This window comes from Pseudorca crassidens, chromosome 3 (genome assembly GCF_039906515.1).
Source record: "Pseudorca crassidens isolate mPseCra1 chromosome 3, mPseCra1.hap1, whole genome shotgun sequence".
NCBI lineage: Eukaryota > Metazoa > Chordata > Mammalia > Artiodactyla > Delphinidae > Pseudorca > Pseudorca crassidens.
The window spans coordinates 1,414,480-1,439,884 of NC_090298.1; the positions used below are offsets into that span (position 1 = coordinate 1,414,480).

The following is a 25,405-nucleotide window of genomic DNA, read 5'->3' on the forward strand; positions in this document are numbered from 1 at the left end:
AGCCACACAACCGGCCCCGGAAGTGAGGACGGCAGCGCCCTTGCAGCCGCCTTCCTGCCTGGCGCGCGCGCGCGCGTGCGTGCATGCGTGCGTGTGTGCGTGTGTGTGTGTCCTCAGTTTACAGAGGGAACGGCAGTGTTGAGGAGCGGGCACTTTGGGAACTAGGGAAAACCTAGTTTTCCGTGTGACAGAGCATCGGGGGGTGTCTGCCAGCACCAGAAGAGTGAACATCTCCGGGATGGACGCGAGGGTTCCCGGGATCTTACTTTCTGGGAGGAGGCGGAGCCTCTGCGTTTGCAGAAGTGACCATTACATCACGTGCGTCACTCCCTCGCGGGAAGGAGCGAGGATGGGCCCTGCGTGGCTGGAGGGATGGGCTGTCCTGGCCACTGGCCGCCTGCTGCTCTCGGCGGCATCCCCGTGTGCAGCGCTCTGCCCCAGGAGGGGGCCGGGGTCTGCCACTGTCCCACTGGCTGGAAGGCTTCCGGCCGGATCAGCAAATGGGGGCAGGGGGTTGGGCAGAGGTGAACCTTCTGCTTCTGTAGGAATCGCCACCAGGAACACCTTGAGCGCCCACCACTCCTTAACACCCGTCCCCTCTGGGGCGCTGGGAACCCCCTCAAGCCGCGGCAGTGTGCCCCCCCCCCCGCCCCCACCGCAGCTCCCAGAGGCTGCTTGTCCCCTTCCTTCGACTGGGAAGCTGTGTCCAGCTTTGAATGTGAAATGTCCAGACCTTGGCTTGCTTTGGCCCTTTTTTTTACTTAAAGACTTGAGCAAACTTTAACCAATTTCAAAGGCAACACCCATTTGTTATGTTAGGAAGGGCCAATGCCTACCCCTGGTGCATGAATGTCATTCTGGTGCATTTCGTCCGCCGCCGCCCCGATGGGGTCAGACCACGGGCTCCCTCTCCGGCTTCCCTGGCTTACGACATGAACACGATGCTAAGGGTCACTCCATCCGGAAGCCGCTGGCTACACAACCTCAATTTTCTCCTCTACAGTTTTCGGGACTGCAGTACGCCAGCTCTTTCTTTCACTTCTATTTCTAAATCCCTCACTGACTTAATAGGACGAATTCAAGATTCCTGTCTCTCTCCGCTCGACAAAGCGTACATAGAAGGTGCGTGTTTCGCAGAGAAATTATAGAAACCAACTCAGCAGGTCGGCAAACAGCCTACGAGGTTGAGTTCTGTGAGGCGTCAGCGGCTGTCTGCGTGCCAGTGAAACCTCCGACCCTCCCTTTACCATCCAGAAAGCTTTTTCTACAGAAGTTCAATTACGATGCTTCCCCAACGTCCTAGAAAAGCACTAAGAAATCTCAGCGGGACTGGTTCTCCTGTCACAGCCTGCGTCACGTCCGCTGTTGTCTTTCTGATGAAAAAAAACCGCACGTAACAAATACGTCCTCAAGTACATAAGACTTTGCGTTTTATTCGTTCCATTGAAAACCCCGAGTTTGTTGGGAGGCACCCGTCCCACCCCCTCGCGCCCGGCAGGGCCTCTGCAGGCGGCGGGCGCCCCTGCGGCTCCTGGCCCCACACAAGGGGATTCAGTCCCGAGCTCTGTACGTTCACAGTTCTGGATGCCCGCGACCCTAAGTCGCTACGAAAGAGAAGAGTTATCAGGAGGAACAAACATCCATTCGATGTCTGTTTATCAGAGATTTTTTCCTGAAAACGCACAGCGGCATTTCATTCAAAAACCCTTCATCCACAGACGCAGGGCCCAGGCCCTTCCTCGGAACATCTCAGTTCGTTCACCTCCTTCATTGCCAGGTGTGGGTTTTTCTCTTTTAAAAACGAAACTCCACGCATCCCACGATCATGAAGTCAGTCCTGGTCGCTACCAAGGCCGTGCGGGAAGCTCTGTGCCCGACGGGCGGCGCCCTGGAATGTCAGTCACCCCGCACCCTGCGCGGGGCAGGAGGGGCTTCGGAATGAACGGAAGTTAAGGGTGTTTCCTTTTTCTGACGTCTAACCGTAGACACGCACATCTCCAAGCCTCAGGCAGTTAGTAAACATTTCCCCTGTACTTCTGGCTCTGGTGGTCCCTTCCTGTGGAGATGCCCCCAGGAGAAATTAGAAACCAAAAAAAATTGCCCAAACAGACCCAGAGGCTTTGCTTCAGGGAACAGACTCAAGTGTGTGGTTGTCATTGTGCTTTGAGGACAGGTTTCTAGTTATGTCACAAGGACATGAGTCAAGGTGGTTTCATGAGAGTGAAGACAGCACCTGGAGCCCCTCCCCGAGCCCGGTGGCGCTGCGCCCCACTGACGCCCCCGGACATAGAGAGCGACTGGAGCCCCCCGGGCCTCCCGGGCGCCCCAACTGCCCGTTGCCGCTGCTTCCCACCCCCTCCTTCCCCGAGGCTCATCCGTCTCCAGATGCCCCGAGAACCTGGTGCGAATGGGGGGACAGTCAGCGCAGGCGGGGCCTTCCAGAGTGTCACCATCCCCTGGGGCACCCGGCCCGGGAGACAGGAAACCCTGCCCCCGCCATTTACACCCCGGCCCACCTCATCTCCCCGACATTCAATGCTCTGATCGGAGCTGACACTTTGGTGAAGTAGATCATGTCGCACGGAAACAGAAACCCCAAGCTGGTATAAAAAGAGGGGGTTTGTAAAGGACCGAGGAGACAAAAAAGTGGTTCCGGGCCGGGTGCCTCAGCGGAGAGGAGTTCCCTGGCCGAGAGAGGCCGGAGGGAGAGTTAGCTCAAAGCCCCAGACAGCCTCAGGGTCTGGCAGGAAAAGGGCCTGTAAGTAAACATCCCCTGACCCTCCAAGGAAGATGCAGTAGAAAAGCAATTCTCTTTTCGTAAAAAAATGCTGAGTGTTTCCTGAAGCATCTAAATGAAGTTTATAAAATACTCATGAGCTCCTGCAAATATAGAAACGTTGAAAAATCAGGTGGCGGGTCTGCCCACCGGTTCCACCGAGGTCGGCAGAGACTTTGTGCCGGAATCGATACGCGGGTGACACGTCCCGCGTTCAGGTGCGCGTGGCAGCCGCCGGCCTGCGCAGCCTGGAACGGACCAGCAGGGACGGTGGGAGAGGATGGAAACAAAACGGGAGGCTCGAGGTGAAAAGAGAGCAACGCCCGGGCCGGCCCCCGAGTGCCGCCTGGAAGGGAGCTCCGGGAGCCGCCCCCATGAGCTCACCGCGCCCGCCCGTCAGGGCAGGGCACGCACAGCCACGGCCTCGGGCCCGCGCTGCTCTAGGACTCGGGCCCGAGGGCAGGAAAGGGACAGCGCGTGTGGGAGCGTGGAGCCCGGATGCTGTCACAGCAAATGGGGCGGCGGCTGCGGAGATGCCTCGTCTCTCCAGAACCTTACGTCCTAGTCCAGCTTCTTACGAAAAGGCTCCGTCCCAGCGGCCGAGTTTTCGGGGCTGAAGTCAGCGCAGAAGCCGTTGGGGGTGGGAGCCAGGGGTGTCTGTGCGCAGCTCTGGGAGTGCGTCTGCTCGGGGTACAGGTATTCCTCCGCGAAGTCGGGGTACGCTTCGGCAAACCTCTCGAAGTCGCCTGGAAAGACAAAGGCACCTTGGTTACCGGCCTGCGGGGGCAAAGGTCTAGAGTCTGGGGTCTCTCCCTGGCGCCCCACTCACACCCTGGGGGCGTCGTGGCATCTACATGGACCCTCGGGAGGCCACGAGAGGCACCGCACCTCAGTTTTCTGTGTGAAGACCAGGGTGGCTCTCACGTCATTTCGGCTACTCCTGCTTTGGGGAAACTAAAGGGTCAAGTCAGGGATGTATTCCGCGTGCTCACATCCTGGCAGCGGCCTCATACCCCCGAGGCAGGAGCCTCGATGGACACAGCTAGGCCCTGGGGACACCGGGTGCACAGAGAGTCACCCCGAGCCATCGTGGGGCCTGCGCGGCTCTGTGTCTCCTCGTGGCCCTGGGTCCCGGCGTCGGGGTGGGGAGCGCCCTCGGGCTCGCGCTGGGGCACCCTGGGGGCTCGGTGATGCTCAGAGGCCCGGGCCCAGGGCACTGCAAGCTCCAGCGGCTGCAGGGAAACGCGTGCTCCCGCTGGGAGCGGAGCTGCCTCCACGGGGAGTCTGTAGTCGGTCAGGGCTCCGAGCCTCGGCAGTAGCACCCGCTCCCCGGGAGGCGCGGCCCCCTTTAGCGCAGACACGCGCGCACACCCGGACCAACGCGCTGCGGCACCTGCCTGACATTTGGACGCGATTAAAAACACATCCAAACACAACGTGCACAATGACCTTTCCTGAGCAAACGTCTCCTCTTACTGTAGGGAGATTATGGGCTCATCCTCAGATGTGCACGCGGGCTGGCGCGCTGAGCGGGCCGCCTTCTGGGGCTCCTGCTGCCCCCACACCCCCGGCCTCGGTCCCCAGGCGGGTTCCGGTCCCAGTTCCCGAGGATCTCGGCTGTCCCGCGTTGTGTGGCGACAGGTGACGCAGCCAAAACCCCGGGAGAGGAGATGCCCCAGGAATCGGTCCTGACGGGCCGGGCACGGAGTCCCTCCCCCACCGGGGACCCTGACCTCAGCCCGGCCGCAGCCCCGGGGATGGCGCCTACTTTACAGCTGGGCTGGGAACGTGCTTCTGTTAACGGCCTGCAGAAGCGAGACTGGAAGCTCCCACCCCAGCCCTGCCAGGTTTCAGGAGAGCCTGGCGAGAGTGCAGGGGGCAGTGCCTCCCCCACCTCGCACCAGGGGCGTCCTCCCCAGCTCCCAGCCACTCACCGAACGTGATCCTGCCCTTCTCCTCTTGGTCGATCGCCCGGAAGAGGTCGGTCACGGTCAGTTCAGCCACGCCCAAGGCGGTCTTCAGGATGCTGGACAGGGCGTGCTCGTCTATGCTGCCGTCCTCCTGTGACCCGTACATCTGCAAGGCAGGGGCAGGAGTCACCTCGCGGCCCCGCCAGCCCCGACTATCCAGGGCAGCTGCTTCTCCTCCTTGGCGTTCCCAGCTCTCCGGCCGGCCCAGATAGCACAGGGTCAGAAGGGCCGGAACTCAGCTGCACGACCGAGCCCTCGGGAGCCCTCAGCACCTCGGGCAGGTGGTAGCCGGGAGCCCTCAGCTCCCTGCTCGTGTGTTTTTATTTTTGTTTTTGTTTTTGCGGTACGTGGGCCTCTCACTGTTGTGGCCTCTCCCGTTGCGGAGCACAGGCTCCAGACGCGCAGGCTCAGCGGCCATGGCTCACGGGCGCAGCCGCTCCGCGGCATGTGGGATCTTCCCGGACTGGGGCACGAACCCGTGTGCCCTGCATCGGCAGGCGGACTCTCAACCACCGCGCCACCAGGGAAGCCCTGCTCTTGTGTTTTAAATCCACCAAGAAAGGGTGGTATATACACTGCAACGTGAGGACCTGGCGTTCAGCCTTTGGCTGCGAGGTGCCCACTTCACGGATGCCCACCTGAATGAACACTGCGGCTGTGAGTCGCGGTGACCAGTGAAACCACCAGGAAAGGAGCCAGGCCGCCCCGCCACCATGAGGTCCCCCTTCCAGAAGGCCCTGGGTGACCCGCATAACTGACCACCTCAGGGACCCCGCTTCTCCTCTCCCGTGCCCTAATTCCCACTCTTACGCTTTAAATTCGCCAAGAGTGAACCCCCAAAACCCTAGGCCCCTACCCTCAACCCTGACAAAGGCAGAGCCCCAGATCCACACTCTCGCCCCGTGAGCTGTGACCTCGCTGCCCCCAGGGCACGCCGTGTGCCTCCAGGACCTGTGAGTAACAGACCTTTCTTTTCCAAGCTCCCTGATGGCTGTTGCCGAGGGCGCACTGCAGTCACCCTGAGAGCCCCAGGGGCCAGTCCAGCCGCAGCCCTGGCTACCGACGGGCTGAGACCAGCACACGACTGCATTCCATCCTGCGCCGTGAATTCCTGACGTCCTCCTCCTGCTGCCCTAGTTTGGGAGGAGCGGCCCCTGCCCCCCCCCCCCCACCAGCCTGACCAGGGCTGCAGGAGAGCTGGGGGCCGTCACCGCTGCGCTGTCTATGGGCTCTCCTCCCCACGCTGGGGGCCCCCTGACCAATCTGCTCCCCAACCCCTGGAACTTCTTGGAGCATTCACTCTGCCCTCCCGCCTAGAGGTGGGCTTCCCGCGGCGGGATGTCCACATGAGCAGGACACACCGGCCCCGCTGTGGGGATGCCCGGGCGCGGGGCCGTCTGCCTTCCCGGGGGGCCCGTGAGGGGTGGTCACCGCAGGGGAGGTCGCCGTGGAGCAGTGCCGGGACCCACAAGGCGGCACAAGCGGTGTCGTCCTCCCCGCAGCCCTCGCACCTGCCCTCCGGTGGGGCCTGGTAGCGCTGCTACAAGGTGCTCATGCGTACGCTCAGCTGTTTCACTGAGCAACAAGCTGGCCACCTCCCTGCCAGCCACTGTCGTGGCAGCAGAGTCCACCGCAAGATGTCAGAGAAGCTGCTGCAGGGCCACCAGATGGGCGTGGCCGAGGCAGCACCGGCACAGGGGCGATGAGCCCAAGGGCAACCCTGGGAGGTGCCCGCCAAGGCCGGAGGGGACAGGCTTTCCGAGACAGGGCGCTACGAAGGACCGCCGCCGTCTGATTAGCCCCCGTGGCCTGGCCCGCAGAAGCCGCCCTGCACCGTGGGGGACTCTCCCAGTCTGCCATGGAGAGGGTCTGCTAGGGTCAGGAGGGAGAGAAGGGGTTCTCCCGGCAGTGAGTGACCGCGGCTTCCTGACCTATACATCATATTTTCGTGAGTCTGGCTAATGTGAGTTGCACCTGTGAGACACAGACAGAATGTCTCTAGGTGGCAAAGCGAGCCCAGCTCCACCCTAGGGGACTGACCAGGTGAGGCCATGCTTGAGGGCAGCCAGGTGGATCTGCGGGCGGGCCGGGACCCCATAATGGGCCTTCCCCAGACTCACTGCACCCATGGTGAACGGCCTGGCTCTGGGCTACGCCGGGGCAGGCGGCTCCTCAGTCCCAAAGCCCTGCTTTCCTCTGGTCAACACGCTGATGGGGAGGCCGTGTTGGGAGACAGAACCCATTGGTCCCGCTCAGGCGTCCAGGACTCAGGAAGACCCTTCCCCACACTCTTCTTACGAGTGAGGGCTCTTTAAATTCCAGGGAGAAATAAAGTAGAGGAGGTTTGCCGGCCTCTTTACAAACAACGGCTGCAGTACAAGCTTATGTGAGAAGAGCAGGCAGACGGCAAGTTTACCAAAGTCATAAGGGCTATAAAAGGTCTCACAGGCCTCACGTGACCCAGGTCTCACCGACCCCACAACTTACAGGTCGCGTAAACGCCACACTTACCTTGAACGCCAGCCGGATGGTGTCCAGGGTCTGCGACGGCCGGCAGACGACGGACAAGGCGACCACGTACTCCCGCATGTCCATCTCCCCGCCGCCCTTCTGGGAAGAGACGCTTTCAGGGACAGGCCTGCCCCCTCCCGAGCATGGGTGTGACGTCACAGGCCTTTTGGCAACCCGCTTACAAAAACCCCAACTACAGGCGTGTTTATCAGCAAACGTTGATTTAAAGCCAAATTTCTAGGTGCATTCGACAGCATCTTTTGGGGAGAAAATACCCCCAGAGACTGGGTGGCTGGCAGGATGGGCAACAAGGGCTGGTCTCCCCTTCTCTGCTTCCAAAATTGTCTGAAGAACATTTCTATCACAAGGGAAACAGCTGCCCCCAAGCCCCCCCAACAAGGCTGTACCTCATCAAACAGGGCAAACAGGTCCTCCAGCGCCCGGGACTCGGGGACCTCCAGCTGCGCCGCGAACTTGGGCAGCGTCAAGCTCCCGCCCTGCTTCATCCTCGCGCTTTCTGCATGTCGGTCCAGATCGCGTTCGAGTTTTTCTGGTTTTAGCCTAAACAAAAAATGAGGGGAACATTCTTTTTCAATAAAATTACAAAATGCTGAAAATGGCAGATTTACTGTCATGTATTAAGACCCAACAAAACATTAAAACGATTCATAGACCAAGCAGCAGTCAGTCCTCGAGAAGAGAGGCTCTTCCAGGAGCTTGAAGGCACGAGTGTGCCCTGTGTGAGCGTCCGCACAAGCACTGACACCCCTGTGGGTGTGCGGGCCCCACCCTTAGGCAGGTCCTCAGGGGATGGCGGACGGTGGTGGCGGGTGGGGCGCGTCCCTAAAGAGACAGCCAGGGCCGACCATTCAGGGTTTAAGACACTTACTTCTGTGTGGAATTTGAAAAAAAGAGAAAAGAAAAAAACCCCAAACCTCAGAAAAAGCACCATTAATTATCTCGATCGCCCGCCACCCGTGACCTCCAGCTCGGTCACCAAGTGCCCAGGCGGAGACCCTGCAGTGGCCTGGTGGGCGTCTCAGGCGCCCACAGGAGCACTGCCTCCAACTGGGTGCTCGAGAGAAAGCAGCAGGGAACTCACCCCAGCCCCCTCACCAGCCTGGCAAACTCGAGAAGGCATGTGTCCGCGGGGAGACGAAGCTGGCCTTCCGCCAGGGCCAGCTGGCAGTCCTCAAACGTGTAGTCAGTTACGGAGACGCCCAGGGCCCTGCGGGAGAGAAGGGCACTGCCATCAGCCGGCCCCTCGGGGCAGCAGAGCGAGCGCGCTGGACGCTGAGGTGGGCGGGAAGGTGATGTTTAAAGGCCACGTTCAGGCGGTCCCCTGGTGGCCTAGTGGTTAGGATTTGCCACTTTCACTGCAGCGGCCCGGGTTCCATCCCTGGTCGGGGAACAGCCCTACATGCCTCGAGGTGTGGCCAAAATAGAAACAGACAAACAAATCAATAAATAGAATAGAGACCACGTTCAGCTAAACATAAAGGCCGAAGAGCTGGCCCCAAAGCTCAGTTACGTGGAACCTGGGGCCGCCCCGGCTTCGTGGTTAGCCTCTATCGCTGTGGTTTCCGCCCTCTAGGGAGCTAGCACGCATCTAGCGCCTTGAAGAGGACGACGCTGCCCGCACTGGTGCTCAGCTCAGCTCAAGTCATCTTTGCGGGCAGCAGGGGCCGCTGCTATCTGTGCTGGTACCACCCTGAAGTGAGAGGGAGAGACAGAACCCAGTCATTCCAAGAGCGGCGTCAGATTTCAAGAAAAATGGCCTCCTGACTATCGTGGAAAGCGCGTTCATGGCAGGAAATTTACCACATACAGAAAACTGGCCCCCAAGCCCGCCTCCGTCACTGAAAGGGCGTTTACTCATTCCGATGGGACAGTCGGCCCTCCGGATCCGTGGTTCCACATCCAAGGACACGGGGGGCGGCTGCACTAGACTGTCTCACAGGAGGGACTCGAGCATCCTTGGGTTTTGGTCTCCGAGGGTCCGGGAACCAGCCCCTGGCGGGTACTGGGGCACCGCTATAGCTCCTTGCTGCCATGGCAACGCTGTGTGCGTCAGGTAATAAGGAAACAGCGAAGCTGAAGGCCTCTTTCCGGGGCTGCTAAGCTCCCCTTAGGAGCGCGTAGGCCTGGTCGCGTGGGGACGGACGCCAGAAGCGCCCCAGGAGCTCCCGGGCTATCCACAGGAAGGGGGACGGGGCTGGCTCAGGGCCGCCTGCAAAGCTGTCGGGACCCCGGCCCTTCCCGGGTGCAGCCCCGGTGTGACTGAAGACCAGGCAGGTGACGGCCCACGCCCGTGGTTCTGGCTGTGAGGCAAGGGGAGACCCGATGGGTTTCTGCCCTTTTCCACTGAACACGACGTGTCTCTGTTAACACCGATTATAGGATGCCATAGAAGTTTCTTTAGGATACATATTTAAAATATTTAGTAGTTAATTTGTCTGAACACGAACAACGACAACAAAAAATTACACCTAACCTGTCAGGCCTGCGACTCTGTGGGTATTATTTTCTTATCTAGAGGTTGATCAAGGGTGTCACTCACTGCCCTGACTTCCCAAACGCTGGGAGTTGAGAATCTCCCGCATCCCGGCAGCTCTGTGTCCGCATGTGGGATTCGGAGAAGGGGGGCCTGAGGGGAGCGGGCGCGTCTGGCTGGACTCCACTGCCGGCGCCTAACACTCTGAGGGCGCCTGGGCGGACTGAACGCCTGGCTGAGTTCAATTCACGTGTGCCGAGGTTAACGCATGACTTTGCTCAGCGTGTCTCACAGAACGCACTAGAGCGGGGACGACGCATCCCTCGTGAGGAGATGGACTTTCCCTTAGAAACTAAGTCGCGCCAGGCAGCCGTGTGCACCTCCCCACAGGGGACGCCGTCCGAGCACCCCTCCAGGCACCGCAGTGGCCGAACTCAGAGGCAGCCTCTGCCCCGGAGAAGAGAGGAGGGGAGGGAGGGGCTGGGACTGAGAGGAAGGGTGAAGGCACCTGGGGTCTGCGCTGAGGCTGCCAGGGCCCGAAACAAGCGGGAACTGCAGGGAAGTAGGAAGTGAGAATATTCCTAGCTACACACACACTGTGGTACGAGCAGTGCGAGATTAAGTGCACAAATACCACACTCAGCTCGGCGGGACGGAGGTAGAACCTTAGTAACGCTGTCTGGGTAGATGGCACGTGTCGAGGATGCACCAGCCCAGGCCCCGCTGCCTGTCTCCAAGGGACGCACACGGACGCAGCCCCCGTGGGGACTGCTGGCTAATGGGGACGTTTGCAATGTGCAGAATTAAGTGGCAATGAACCATCTTCCAAATGTTGAACAAGCAGAAACGTCCTCCAACAGGATCAGGAGACAATGCACGCAGCCAAGCACACGCTGGCCGATGCCCAGCCTAGGCTGGCTCCAGCCGCCTCCCCGACGCCGCTGACTGGCTTTACAGCGAGGCCACGGCACTGGCGGACACGGACCCTGGGTAACAAATACTCAGGGTGGCCAAGGGCACCGGGGCTTCCCCGCCGCGGAAGGGGCGCGCACTCACTCTGCCATCACGTGCCGCACGTTGCTGGCGTACAGAGCGGGGTCCTGCTTCTCCTCCTCCGACGGGGTGTACACGGGAAGGAACTGTGCACACAGAGACGCCGGTTACCCGCACGAGCACAAGACACTGCCCTCGCCCCCCCCCCCCCCACCACGATGACAACCTGCTCCCGGACAAATCAAGACCTCTGTCAGAGCGCCCTCCACCGGCATCGTCTCTGGAGTTGTCACTGCTGCCCATGCACGCACACGTGTGTAAACTCACAACCCACCTTTCCTCAGCAGGAGCACCACTCCTCCGACACAGAAGCCAGAGAGTCGTGCTTACGACTTCGCACAGGGGCTTAGTCTTTGGAATCGAAAGAATCGCAGGTGTGCTTCCACTTCTAAAGTCTCAGTTTTGTGTTGCGGGTAACACGACAAATTATTTCCACTTGAAAGACTATTATTAGCTTTTTGACAACTACTGCATTTGCAGAATATAATAAACTGTCCCAGGAACGTGTGTCTCTGCGTGTTTTAAATAAGTACGTCTCACAGCCTGTGCCGACCCCCCATTGTAGAAAAGGAAAATGACCATCACCGAGCCCTTTTCTCTAGTATGGACATTCAAGAATACAGGAACATCCCCAAATCCTATCAGTTCTCATCGTATAATGCTAGTCTCTCGCTTACTGCTACCTTTTTAAAAACTTTGTAAGTTGCAACAGTTCCTCATATCAGCACTGGCGTCTTGTAGGAGTGACGCAAAGAATTTAGAGTGATTTCACAAAGCCATACAGTTTCTTTCCAACTCGTCAAATTAGAAACCAGTCTGAAACAGAGCATCTTCCTTGGAGTCTCTCCCCGCTGCTGCCTCTCGGCCACCAGCAAACGAGCCACATAAAATACCGTGGGTTGCAGGCCAGCCACCCTTGGACCCGGGCCACGGCCCTTCCAGCCCAGTCCTTCATAATTAAGCGGCTTATGTTCTACTGAAGTGAAAAACCTGGCTGAAAGCCGGGCTCATTTGTAAATTCGGTATTACTCTGCAGTATTTATCAGAAGGTAGCAAATGAAATGCTTTAAGCTGTGTAAGACTCATCTCTCATGTTCAGGTGTAGGAGTAGCAGGTTAACTCCCCTTTGAAGAAAATAGACCCTATTCCTCATCCACTCAATTAAGTTTACAGGCTGCATGAATGTGACCATACTTATCTGAGTAGGGAGGACAGGTATTGTGACTTTGGAAACGGGCTGAATGCGGGGAGGCAGGCTACCTGGTCTGACCAAGTATTAAACAGGATAACAGTATGATAAGTTTAGCAGTTCGATATCAGCAGTGTCAGTACTGGGTAGAAGTAGAAGCCAAAAGAATCAGTAATTGCAGGTATGTCCTTAAGCTATGCTAACCATAATAAAAGAATGACGGGCTTAGCTTCCTGTTGATTTTTAAAATCCTATCTGAATGGATAAACAGTCACGCAAGAGACACAAAGTTGATGCAAACCCCCTGGGAAGCACCTTTGAGGAGCCATGCGAAATGGAAAAAGTTCAAAGCAAGACAGATGACGTATAACTTTGGATCTGTACAGACACCAACATGACGCTGTATAATACTATATCTACAGAGACCCCTATATATCATTGTATCCATATAACATTATATGTATAGAGACATCAAAATAACATTGTGTAACGCTGTATCTATAGAGACCACAATGTAACATTATAACAATACAGACAGAATAACATTGTATAACATGGCATCTGTATAAACTCCCACACAACACTGTGTAACACTGTATCTATACAAACCTCAATTTCCACTTGATTGTGAAACTGACACAACGTGAGCCACAGGATTTTCAACCTTAAAAATGAACGGATTTCAGCACTGGTTAAAAGCTTCCCAATTCCTTTTAGTTAAAGTCTCCAGACCCCGCTCCCCTGCAGAGAGCACCACCGAGCAGGCAATGCTCCTTCCCGAGGGGATGCGGCGCCTTCCTCAGCCTAAACCTGAACCTTAAACACACCGCTGAGTGACAAGGCTACTTTGATTAAACAGAAGCCGCCACTGAGCTTATTAAACACACGCACACCCGCCTGGCTGTGCCCTGTCTGACCTCCGGCTCAGGAGGTCTCGTCTACCCGACCCGGGCCCCTCCTGGCTGTCCCAGGCCCTACATCATGCCATCCCCATGCCCAGGCCACTGGGACCCTGAAGGATCCCCTTCCCAGACAATCCCCAGCTTCCGCCCACTCCGCCCTCCAGCCTCAGCACTGCCCCCCCCCACCCCTGGATGCGCCAGGGGCCTCGGAGGGCTCTGCGTGGCCTCACCGCCCGGCCCTCCGCCTCCGAACGCCAGCCCACATGCCGGCGCCTGGACCCCCGTACGCCCCCAGCGGCCGCGCGGGAGGAGGCCCCACGCTCCCCTCTCCTCTCCGGGCCGACCGTGTGCAGCTGATCGCCGAGCTGACAGACACAGGCGGGAAGAGAAGTTCTCAGTTACGTTCCCGCCAGGGCCCTGGAATCCAGGAGTGGGAAGAAGGCCAGCCTCGTGCAGCTAGCCTCCCTGGGCCGAACCGAACTGCCGCCCAGCAGCAGTGGCCCTGCGCTCCGTTTCTGCCTTTGCTAAAGTACGCAGCACAGCGGTCACTGGAGCGGGCCTGCTTTCCTGGGAGGACAGGACAAACAAGACAGGGCGGGGTATGACTTACGCTCCGGGGCCTTGCCACGTCCAGGTGATGGTGTCCTGGGGGCAGGAAAGGAGCGATGAGTCAGGAAGGAAGCCCTGGGCGCCGCGCCCCTCCTCCTTGCCCGCGGGCATGCCGGCCTCGCCCCGCCCCGGACCCCAGAGGCGCTGTCTTCCCTACCAGCCACGTCCCCTCTGGGGCAGGGGAGAAGGGGGAGCCCACCACCGCAGGTCCCCCCAGACTCGCTCACCTCTCCTCCCACGGCCCCGGGGTCACCCATCCCAGCATCCACCCAAGACCCCGTCCTGCCCCCCTTCTGCCTCCGCCTTCTCCGGGCGCCCGGGGCAACTTCAGTCCACACCCGGACCTGCTCTGTGCTCTGCAGGCCCCGCCCTGCCCATCACCACCACCTAGCCAGGTGATGCTGTTGGCAGCCCCGTTCCAGCTCCACACCCACTTGAGCCCCCAGGGTCCCCGCCTGGACTCTCGGTCAGAGACGCGCCCCCGACGGGGGCAGGGAGCACGGAACAAAGCCACAGGGCCGCATCTCCCCCACCCCGTGCCTGCCCGGGGTCCCACGGGAACATTTCAGATGCCCTCCATCCTCAGCCACCTTGGTGAGGACCGTGGGTGACACATGTGCTGCTTCTGCCCTGACACCGGTCACCCACCAGGGCTTCCTTCTCTCGCAGGCCTGACACCCACCTGCCCCCTTATGGCTCCTGGAAACCCACCTGCCACGGGTCGTCCCACACGCAGTCCCCAGCCCAGCCCCCTCCACGCAGGTCGGTGCTCAAACCTTAGCCAGCCGAAGAGCACGTGACACAGACTGTGAGCGCAAGGCGGGGGTCACCGTTCCCCGAAGAGCCCAGCGCCGTGCTTCCAATACGCGGATGCAACAAACTTAAAAAGGGGAAAATCTAGAATCCTACACACAGGTGACGGATTCTCATTCTCAGAAGCTGGCTAGCGAACGCACCTCTTCAGAGCTGTAGGAACAGCTGTGTCTGCCGGCCCGTGCGGCTGCCACTTCTGACTGGCGCTCACACACTGGGCCTGTCCACACCCATGGGCACACGGTCAGTGCACTGACCTTGGACCCCAGGGCCCTGGCCCGGAAGAGGGAGGGCTGAAAGCCCCTGGTGCCCACAGATGTCACACGGGGGTTACAGGCAGGGCGGCCCAGGAGGAGTGCCCACAGGCACCAGAACCTCGTCCGGGCCCCCCACCCTGCGAGCTGAGCTGGGGCCCGTCCAGATCACCTTTCTGCACCTGGCAGAGGGACCACGGAGGTACTTAGCCTCTTTCCCTCCTGCTGCCAGCCTCTGGGAATTAAATATTCTCAGTTTTAAAGTGTCCCAGAGTGCGAGCTGGGAGGCAAGAGCCACTGGGGACCCGGGGGTCTCACACCTACACGTCAGGCTCAAGGAAGGGCCAGGGCTTTGCGATCCATGAAAGCGGGACTTGTGAGCTAGTGCTGGGGAGTGTGGCAGAGTGCCAGGGTAGATGGAGACAATGTCCTGAGATACCGGGCAATTCTCAGGCCCAGGAAATTCACTGGACATTCGTGCCAGGGAAACACACTCACCAGTTTGTTTGGGTACCGCAAAACCACCGGCTGGACGGGAACTCCTGGGATAAACGCACCTGCAGAGGGAGAAAGGGACACCTCTTATCTCCATGGCAGCAAGTCCCCTGCCCATACTTCCCGTGTGGGTCTCAGAACAAAGTGGGCTTCTCTGACAGGCCTTCCCGGTCAGCGGTCATTCAGTGCTGGGCAGGTTTCCTCAACATCTGTGCCAGCCGTGGACACTCAGAGAAAACCCCAGGGTCACAGGAAACAGGCACAAGGGCATCTCCTGGGTGAGGCGCTTTGGTGGGAGTGAGGGTCTCCCCCACCTTCTCGAGGCAGAAAAGAAATAATTAAGAAAACTACTTACCAGGCTTGAAGGTAATTAGGCAGGTCCTGTTGGTACAAGTGCCTTCTGGGAAAATCATTATCTTGAAATGGAAAAAAAAATCAGCATCAAAGGGACAGTTCCGAGTTCACAGGGGCCAATTTCACAACCTATTTCCTCCAGTCCTGATGTGACTTAGGCACTTTAATTATATTCAGTTGAAAAAGTTAAGACGCATACAGAAGGCTTCAGTAATTTCCCTTCTGACTGCTGGTTCGACTAAAACCTGGAAGCAACGCAGGTACGCGAACAGCGCGTGCCTCCTTGGGCGGTGGGATATGTGAACAGGTGGCCTTAGCGCCCACCTGCAGCTGCTGTGCGGACGAGATCCCCCTGCCTGGGGCCGGCAGCCACGAGCACAAGGCAGGACGAAGGTGCAGGGATGGAGAGCCCGTGGCTGAGTACGGGACCTGGGGTGGGGTCGGGGAGAGGCTGGGGCCGGGCCAGCAGCGCAAACACCCATAGCGCCGGCGGCGGAGTAGCGCCTTCCTCGCCAGGACCTCCGGTCACTCCAACTCCTACTGACTTCCGTCAGCACAACGTAAGCTAACTTTCCCCTGCGCGGTGGAAAATACAGCCCACGAGGCTGCTTTCAATCCTGAGCCCCAGAGCACGGTCGTCTCCAAGGGGCACCGAGTCAGCGTGGGGCCGACCCCAGCACGCCTGCGGCTCAGGCAGGCGAGCTGAATGGCGGAGGGGCTCAACCTGTTCTTGTGTGGACGGCAGCTGGAGGCCCCGGAAGCACAGCCCCCAAAGGGCTGCCCGTCCTCGGGCACGGGTGCCACAGCAACGCCTTCAATGTCTTCCGAGCGGCCAGAGCCCAGAGTCCTGTGGGACCTCCGGCTTCTCGAGGTCGGCTCGAGTGAAAAGAAAAACTACACATACGCAGCGTAGGTCGAACGCACCCACAGCTAACACTGGCCGAGGCCCCTGCTCCCCGGCCCGGGGCAGCCTTCCCGATGCCCCGAGGGAACCGGACGCGCCAGACGGACAAGCCCGGAACTCTTAGAAGCAATGGGGTGCACCTTGCAGCCTAAGGCAGTGTTCAGACGTGAGACCATGCTGACCCCAGGGTCAGGGCAGCTGGCTCTTTCCGACACAGAACTTAAAAGACGATTCGGGAACTTGAGATGCATGAGAATCGTTTCCCCCATTTCTTTTATTTTTAAAACGCCAGAACCCGAACTACCTGATAGTCGGCACGTTCTTGGATTTGCACTCATCGAAAATAAAACGCAACGCAAGGAACCCAGCCTCCGGGGAAAGCAAGCTCTGGCCCTCGTGCTTCCCCTTCCCCTCCAATCCCTAAGGTCGCCTCTAGGAGAACCGCTGAGAACGCAAGCAGCGCGGCACACCTGCGGCCACTTCCCGCTGGACTGCGCCCTCCTCTTGATCACTTCCACCGTCTTCCTGCGCGAATCCTGGTCCATCCGGGACACGAACACCGGCCGGATGTACTTTATCAGAGCTGAAAGAGAGGGGGGCGGTGCTTGTGTTGCGGTGCTGCTCACAGCGCCCGGTGAGAGGTGAGCCCCCAGAGGTGCCCCGAGGGCTGTGCCGTGGCGCAGGCAGGCAGGCAGCCAGCCAGCGCGGACCACGAGGGATCGGGGAGGGGGGGCACTGAGGCTTCAGTGGACTTAGAGGATGGCCAGAAGCCCTGCAAACTGCGGGGCCCACAGTAACAACTCCAAGCGTTCTCAGATGACAAATCAGGAGAAAGAGACAGATGGGGCTGACCCCATGGGGCGTGGAGAGCCTTTGGTCACCCGTGTCACTGGTGGGGGGCTGTGGGGGGGAAGTGGGGAGGCCCCAGAGCCAGAAGGGCCTGGGGCACGTGGCTCAGACCCCACCAGCCTCGCTGCGGGCTGAACTGTGTCCCTCAGAGACACAGGCTGACGTCCTAGCCCAGGTGCCTAGGACTGACTTCGTTTGGAAACAGGGGCTCTGCAGATGCCGTCAAGTTCAGATGAGGTCACACTGCGCTGGGGTGGGCCCTGATCAGTGACTGGTGTCCCCGTAAGGAGGAGAGAGGGAGAGATCGCCACGTGATGACAGAGGCAAGGACGGGGTGATGTGGCCATGGCCGGGGGAGGCCCAGGAGAGCCGGGACCACTGGAGACCGGAGGGCGGCCTGGGATGGACTCTCCCTTGGGACCAACCTGCCGACACCTTGATTTTGGACCTCTGGCCCCCGGAACAGTGAGAGAATATACATTTCTGCAGTTTTGAGCTCTGTGGTCTGTGCTGCTTTGTCACGGCTGCCCCAGGACACTCACACAGACCCCATTCCAGCAACACACACACGGCCCCCAACACGCGTGTGAGGTCAGGGCTCCCTGACCGAAGCTGATGGCGATACCCAGCCCACTGGTCCTCTCGAACGAGGATGTAAAGGCGGGAAGATACTTCTTAGAAAACTTTGCACTGATGGCAGGCAGAGGCCGTGGCAGTTGGTCCCTCCTGGGCCGGTGAGGCCACGTCCCCACCTGCTCTGCCCCAGGGCCACACCTCGCTGGTACCAAGATGAGCTCTGAGCTTCTTTTCTGAGCATTTCTGTTACTTGTAAAGAGTAATATTTCATGACTTACGTCTTGGAGGTCTTCCGAAAAGCAAAGAAAAACCATTTTAAAAAAGAATAAAATCCTATCTAGTTGGGTCCATGGCGCTCACAAAATCTAAGTGGATCTCAGTGATAGTTTTTCCCATGTCTCGAAACATTTTGCTTCTTCACCAAATTGGAACTCTTTTATCCTTCCGCACCAATTACTCCTGATGCTGCTAAAAAATGACCATGAGAAGGAAAGGGAGGTTCGGTGGAATCACCCAGAAGGACGGGGCGCAGGGAAACAGGGGAGCCCAGCGACCGGCCTGGCCGAGCACGGCGCCGCTTCCCAGGGGGCGAGGGGGAAGGAGGCCGGCTCACCTGGCGGGGGTGGGTTTTACCGGTCAGAGCTACTCTGTCTACACGGCAAAGAGAAGAAAGTGGATGAGGAGGCTTTTCCCAATTCCTGGACGGACGCGAGGCCCAAGGCGCGGAACCCCGAGGGCTCTCTGGACCCAGGACGGCAGGGGTCCCCGACTGCGCGTGTCCGTGGGGACCCCACCCGAGTCCCACCCGAGAACTGCACGCTTCTGAGGACAGAAGGGACACGCAGTCTCTGTCCCGCGAGCCCCGAGCCCGGACAACAAGGGCCCGATGCCCGCTTCGCCGAAAGGCCGCGGGCGGCTCTGTGGTCAAGACATTTGAAGCGGTGGGTAAATGCATGGGAGGGGCAGGAAGGAGCCTCCCCTGGAGCCTCCGGAGGGAGCGGGGCCCTGGGGCACCTTGATGGCAGGCTTCTGGTCCCGGAGCTGGGAGAGGACGAATTCCTGTGATTTTAAGCCCTCAGCTTTGGTGACGGGTTACGAGGTCTCAGGACGCTCATACACCTGGATTTACGGTACAGAAACTAACTCAATGGGACAGTTACTGAGCTGTCCCCAACTTCTAGAGCTTCTGTGTGATGAGGGTGACACGTTCTTCTTAGAACTTCAAGGAGCACTTCAACACCTCACAGCCAAGGGCACTTGCGTGTTCATAAAAAATGAAAATCACAACAATATCACAGAAGAAATCACAGAAAAGAAAACAGGGATGCAAGGCCCGATGCCTATTTCACGTGGGTATGAGCTGCGTGGGCGTGGCTGTGCTGCCACCGTGACCCGGACTGGCCGCCACTGGGGCTTCACTCCCAGCAGGACAGGGGCTCACTCACTTCCCCATATCGGGATGTCCCTGCTCTCCGCCTTCATCACGATGGAGGACATCGTCATGGTGACGGGGATGGCATCGAAGTAGGAGGAGTGCGGTGCCAGGGTGAGGATGGCGGCCTCGGCGGGCAGCGCCCGCCGCCCCTTCACGGCCACGCGGTGGAAGCCGCCGGCAAACCACATGGTGCGCATGATGGCCTTGAGCAGGACGTCCACGACCCTGCAACAGAAGCGCAGCTGTCAGACCCAGGCCTGGCGGGGGACGCAGCCCCACTGCCCACACCCCATCAGGGACTGTGCCAGTCCCAGGAGACCTGCCGCCGCTGTCACTGAAACATCCGAGGAGGGAAGGGAAGGCGGCTGTGCTTTCTTCCCTCCGACTGTGCACGTGGGCAGCAGAACGCTGTCGCATCCGTTCACTCAGGAAAACGGAAGCCGTCTCAGCCCCGTTACGGGGACAGCAGCATGTGAGAAGGGAGGCCCCCAGGACAGAACGAGAGACACAGACACGTCGGGTGAGCTCTCAGCATCCTAAGGATATAAGTTTTAAATGAAAAGAAATCGTCGGCACCTAAAATGCGCGCTGAAATGTGGAGAGGCGGCAGAGCTGAGGTCAGGAGCAGAGACGCGCTGGGCGAGCCCCACCCTCGCCTCCCGCAGGCGGCCTCAGGCTCCGGGATGCAGCCTTCTCCGGATGAAATTAGATGGACAATCAACTTGGAAAACACAGTAAAAATCAGGCTAGATTAACTGAATTTGCTTCTTATTTATTCTTTTTTAAACACATGAGAACGTAAGCATCTAAACCTGCACATTCCCTTTCACGGGAATCTCTGACGCTACAAACCAGATCACTGTTCACGTCCCTGAAACCGCGGTGAGTGACGGCCCGGCGGGCGAGGGACGGCAGGCCACGCACCCGAGTCCTTGGGAGAAGGACCCATGTCTCGCTGTGCTGCTGGGCTACGTGGGCGATCAAATTGGGCAAAAGCCACTGCATAGAAGCACAGGAGCCTCAATCCTTACTGGACTGATTTCCCAAGGGGCTTAACAACCCTCGCAAGAGAATTCCCAAGACGAGCCCCGACAGGTCTGAGCAGGTCTCTGAAGCGGCACCGCGCCTGCAAGGAGCCACCGGGAAACGACCTCCTCCGACCACGGGCAGGCCCCGCACGGTCAGTCGCCCACGCAACGCGGGGCCACGCTGGGCGCTGCGTCTAGAGCTAGGCGACCACAAAGCGCGCACTTCCATCGCCTGTTCTGCTGCACAGTTTTAAATGCACTTCTCTGCATGCGTGTTATTCTTCACGATAAAGTCATGTACAAAAATAAAAGCCAATGGATGTCAGCTGATGCACAAGGAAAAAGAAGCAAGACTGCGGGGGAGGCTGCAGTGGGAGCGCAGCCAGTCCCAGGAAGGCAGGTCCAGGAGGAGAGCTGGTGAAAAGGGGGTCAGATCTCAGCCCCTCCATCGGAGACACACCCGCCACCTCTCGGGTCCAAAGGTCAAACAGTGACCGTGATGTACAGGGACAGGAAAAACCAAATCTGATAATTCTCTAAGGTCTTGGAGGAATTCTGTCCCCAAGCTGCCTGTGGGGAAGAGATGCCTATGGGTGTGGGTACCGGCCTCAGAGCAGAGCCCCTGCCACTGCCCAGTGCAGGGCCAGCACCACGGTCCCCAAGGCAAGGGCACCAGTGACACCGGAGATGCCAGAGCTTCTCCAGGGGAAGGGAATCGGGAGACAGGTCTACATGCTCAAGGGCAGGGACCTGCACCCCGACTCCATCTGTCGTTCATCACACAGGTGGACACCTCAGACTTGGACGTGTGGGCAGAACCAGCTACATGATGGATAAGAGGAGTATGACCCTGAGGAGACCCGAGGGCAGGCATCGGAAGAGACGTGTAAAAATCCACACGAATCGGGACATTACAGTGCCAGGAGAGAGGGATGCTCTGAAAAGGTCCAGAGGACAAGAAAAAGAAAATACTCTTGCAAATCAAAAGTCTCATGCAGAAATACCGGTTCCCTAAGAAGGCTCAAAAACGCGGAGAAGGGGACCTCCCAGAACATGCAGGAAAAAGAAAAGGACGGAACTATCAGATACAAAGAAAACAGTTTCTCAGAGTTGAAGACAGACCCAGATCTCCAGCACCATCGCAAGGTGCTCAGCAGAATGAATTTTACGAAGAAGACTCATGTTATTTCCTTTGAGAATTTTTCAAATTTCCAACGACAAAGAGAAGACTTTAAAACCTCCCAGAGAGGAACAAACGGGTTTCTAGCATCAAAGCTGCAGGTGTCAGCAGCGCATCTCCAAAGCTCTGGGGACGCATGACGTGAAACCTGCAATTCTATACCCAGTCACACTACCCACCAACACAGAGGAGAGAATAAAGACATTTCCAGACACAAGATGTGAATGAGTTCCTCCTGCACATCTTCCTTCTGAGAACCCAATACTCCAGAAAATCTTGGAACAAAGACAAAGAAAACAGGCCCAGGAAATGCAGATCATGCCTGAGAGCGCAGCAGAAGAGAAACACACGCCACGCAGCGGCCAGGGCCCCGGACCCTCCGGGAGGAGAATGAATCCCAGGCAGCGGCCGCAGGACTCTGGGGGTGGAGAATTTTGAGGCCACACTCAGGGCTCATTATTCTCTTGGTTAACAGGCAAAATAAAATCGGAAATTCTGTGAAATGGAAAACACAATACAAGAAGTAAAGTTCAGACTGTACTTCACAAAGCAGGCAGATGTGCAGGTGACTTTGGAAAACCGTGTGAGAGAGAAGCACATGGTGATGCCGCCCACCACCGTCACCCACCACGGGGCCCCGCGTGTGCAGACGCGCAGGCCGCCCGGTGCGCCTCGGGGCTGGGGTCCGACCCCGACAGGCCCAGAGCTCATGGCTCCTTCCCCAGGGTGACAGAGGCAACGGCAGAAAAGCCACACACACGTGCGGAGGGCGTCTGCGTGGCGCTGGGAGGAGGGACTGCAGGCCTGCCCTCGGCCACCCTCCCTTCCCCACCACTTTGCCGTAACCACCAACTCGCGTTACTCCAACGAAGGTGAGAAACGCCACCAGCATACACGTGGCGACTCAGAGTCGTCATGGAGATGACCCAGGGATGGACGTCCCCACACGGGGCACTCAGGAAAGGGCATCCTCTGCGATGGACCGACTCATGTCACCCCACATTCCTATGCTGAAGCCCTGACCCCCAACGTGACTGTATCTGGAGCTAAGCTCCAGTGAGGTCCCGGGGTGGGACTCTGATCCAGGGGACCGGTGTCCTTACAGGAGAGGAAGAGGTCTTGCCTGCGAGGACGCGGCGTCTGCAGGTGGACGGAGGTCCCGCCACGAGCCGTGGCTGCTGACCCTGACCTCCCACTTCAGCCTCTAAAACCGTGAGAAACGAATCCTGCTGTCTGAGCCCCGCCGTGGTACCCGGTTATGACGGCTGAGCTGACCCTCCTGAACCCTGAGTCGGCCAAGGGCCAGGGCCTGCAGGACTGGTCAGCAGTGTCTCCTGCCCTGCCTGGTTGGGTTCTGTAAGAAGTTTTTACAACACTCTGTGTTTTGAAACACAGAGTCTTATGCGAAATTGTGTCGTTCCTCCTTTCGTTGAAAACCCAAGATTTTATTTTAGGAAGGTCTGACTGACGTTAACTTATATTCAGCAAAAATCCTCCCTGATCAAAACAAAACTCTGCTCAAAACCGCACAGCTGTGCCTGGCGTGAACCAACCCAAGGCCGCAGCTGATGACGTGACGTCCTCTACTCGGAGTCCTGTTACTGTAAACTTGTTTCCTCCTAACTCCCCGTGTCCCAAACTCAGGACCTGCTGTCACTGTGTTTCCTTTGAGGAGCTCGGGGCCGGGTGTTTGTTCTTGCTTCCATGGAGCCCAGGGCTGTGCACCGAGTTCCCGAGAAACACTGCTGTGTGGAGAGCCCGTGGGCTGCAGGGGGTGGGAATTCAATGTGGGCGGCATGTGCAGCTGGGGTACATGCCAGTGCACATATAAACACACACATATGCGCACACCCTCACACGTACACAAACACACACGCATATACATACACACGTATACACACAGACACGCCCATACACACATATACTCAGGACGACGCTCAGGCTCTGCGTACCTGAGCACCCAGAGCTCCCGGGAACCTTAACCCCACATCTCCCCACGTGGGGCACATCAGGTGTGCACGTCACACACACACGCACACACACACGGTGCCTCTGTGAAGCGAGCGGGCTGTCGGAACTAAAGTTGGCTGTGGCCCATTTATCACCCGATGAGACCAAGTACATTACCGCAGACAAGAAAAGCTACAGGGAGTCAAAACAGGGAAACCGAAACAGCCCAGAGCCACCTGTTTTGAAAAGACAGACGCCGAGGTTGTGCGAGGTTTCTTCCTTCGTGGGAGAGGACAGCAGGGAGGCAGGGGAGCCCAGCCCCAGGACAGAGCGGGGGGAACAGGGAATTAAGACGCTTTTGATCAAATCATTCGTAATTTGTAAAAAACTACAGAATCTGCTTTCTAGCTCTGGGTCCTCAACCAAGTGAAAACTGAAATCCTGATTCCTATTTGGTCTGGATTTATTTTGCTTGATTATATATTTGATACCAAATTCATATTTTACAGTTAAAACTTTAAAAAAAAACCCCAAATCTCAAGGTAAAGCATGATTTCCAAAGAGATTAGAAAACCCAGCTGTCTATGCACTCGTTCACTCTTTCATTCATTCATTCACTGACCCATTCATTCATTCATTTGGGAGAGACTTTCCTGTCCCTCAGGCCAGGCTCCGTGCAGGGGGCACACCCACGGAGACAGCCACGTCTACCTTCTGGTTTCTAGGGAGGGGGAGAGACCATGGTTCACTTGAAACTGGGGATGGTCTGAGGACGTGAAATGTTACCACGAGGAGGGTGAGGGGTCCCCAGGCACCATGCTCGTGAAAGGCTCAGAAAACCCTTGAACCTTAACTGGCTGTCTCTGCCCTGCATGTAACTGCTGTTCTGACCATGGCACGTGGGCAGCGGGGAACCAAGGTCCAGGATGGGCGCCCGTTTCCACAGCCTCTCAGGGCATCAGCATTCCAGCAGCTCAGACACTGGGAGAGAAAGGAGGGGCCTGAGCTGGTCCATAAACCTTGCGGGCCGGGCAGCAGGTAGTTTAGGCTTTGTGGGCCTGTGGCCTTGGCCACAGTGACCCCTGCCCTCCAGGACAGCAGCCCTGGATGGTGTACAAATGAACGGGCAGGGCTGCACCCCAATAAAACCTCATTCACAAAAACAGGCTGCAGCCGACCCCCGGCCCTGCGCTAAACTAAGAACACTTCTGTTCTGAATAAACCGTCCAAGGACCTTAGGATTGATCGGAGATGCAGACACAGGAGGTGGCCAGCAACCTGGTTTTATGACCGGAACGGTGTCTTCTAACACACTGGAAATACTCACCAAAATCCTTCCCATAGCTCAACGTTTTCCTTCACTAGAAACGGCGTGTAGTTTGAGTTAAGGGACAGCTTTAGGTAGTTAAATACACAAGAACGTGCTGTGGTTTCATGTCCTCTTGTGAGGCCCCTGTTGGATCTTCACTTAAGGTGGATTCACACGTCCATCCACACGAAGCAGAGACCACACCAGCGGCAGCAGGCTGACATGCGGCCTCGAGGGCAGCGGACAGGCAAGCGCGGGACCCCTGTGCTCAGGGCACAACACGGCGGCCACTCGGCTTGCGGGGCCCTGGAGGGAGCCTCAGGGCAGGATGCTGGCAGGGGGAGCGCGGGCCTGCAACACCCCCCAGGGCCCCCACAGACGTGCACTCACCTCCGCCACAGGGCCAGGGGTTGCTCTGGTTCCTGCTCAGCGGATCCCAGCGAGGCCACAAGCGCCAGGGGCCAGGCGAGCAGCATCATGACGGCGGCGACCAGCAGCCGGATGGGAAAGAGCGTCAGCGTCATGACGGCCACCTGCGGGGACAGGGCACGGTCACGCGCGGGACTGTCCTCTGGGCTCCTCGCGCCGCCCCGGCACCCGCCTCCCGCGGACGCTGCGGCCCAGTCCCTCCTACAGCCACCGAGGGGACGCCTGGGGTCGGGGTGCTCTCCTGGCCGACGGCGCTCCGCCCACTCCCAGCACCCCCCGCAGGCAGCCCCGCCCCCGAGCCCCCTCCTCAGCGCGCCCAGCAGCC

General features: G+C 58.4%; 1 protein-coding gene across 2 annotated transcripts in view; it reads right to left on the minus strand.

The window, feature by feature from the left end:
• Positions 1 to 1,408: 1,408 nt before the first annotated feature.
• LPCAT1 (lysophosphatidylcholine acyltransferase 1) overlaps positions 1,409 to 25,405 on the minus strand; it is a 39,939-nt gene continuing 15,942 nt past the window's right edge. The window contains exons 2-14 of one of the 2 annotated variants that reach the window (XM_067730327.1): positions 25,042 to 25,184; positions 19,195 to 19,409; positions 16,795 to 16,907; positions 15,422 to 15,482; positions 15,070 to 15,128; positions 13,506 to 13,540; positions 12,603 to 12,657; positions 10,808 to 10,890; positions 8,360 to 8,485; positions 7,665 to 7,818; positions 7,258 to 7,353; positions 4,711 to 4,852; positions 1,409 to 3,522 (exon numbers count right to left, since the gene is read on the minus strand). In XM_067730327.1, coding sequence (XP_067586428.1) covers positions 3,338 to 3,522; positions 4,711 to 4,852; positions 7,258 to 7,353; positions 7,665 to 7,818; positions 8,360 to 8,485; positions 10,808 to 10,890; positions 12,603 to 12,657; positions 13,506 to 13,540; positions 15,070 to 15,128; positions 15,422 to 15,482; positions 16,795 to 16,907; positions 19,195 to 19,409; positions 25,042 to 25,184 — 1,467 coding nt within the window. In that variant the 3' untranslated portion in view covers positions 1,409 to 3,337. Of the gene's footprint in view, positions 3,523 to 4,710; positions 4,853 to 7,257; positions 7,357 to 7,664; positions 7,819 to 8,359; positions 8,486 to 10,807; positions 10,891 to 12,602; positions 12,658 to 13,505; positions 13,541 to 15,069; positions 15,129 to 15,421; positions 15,483 to 16,794; positions 16,908 to 19,194; positions 19,410 to 25,041; positions 25,185 to 25,405 lie in introns of both variants that reach the window. The other variant, XM_067730326.1, reaches the window with a different exon arrangement.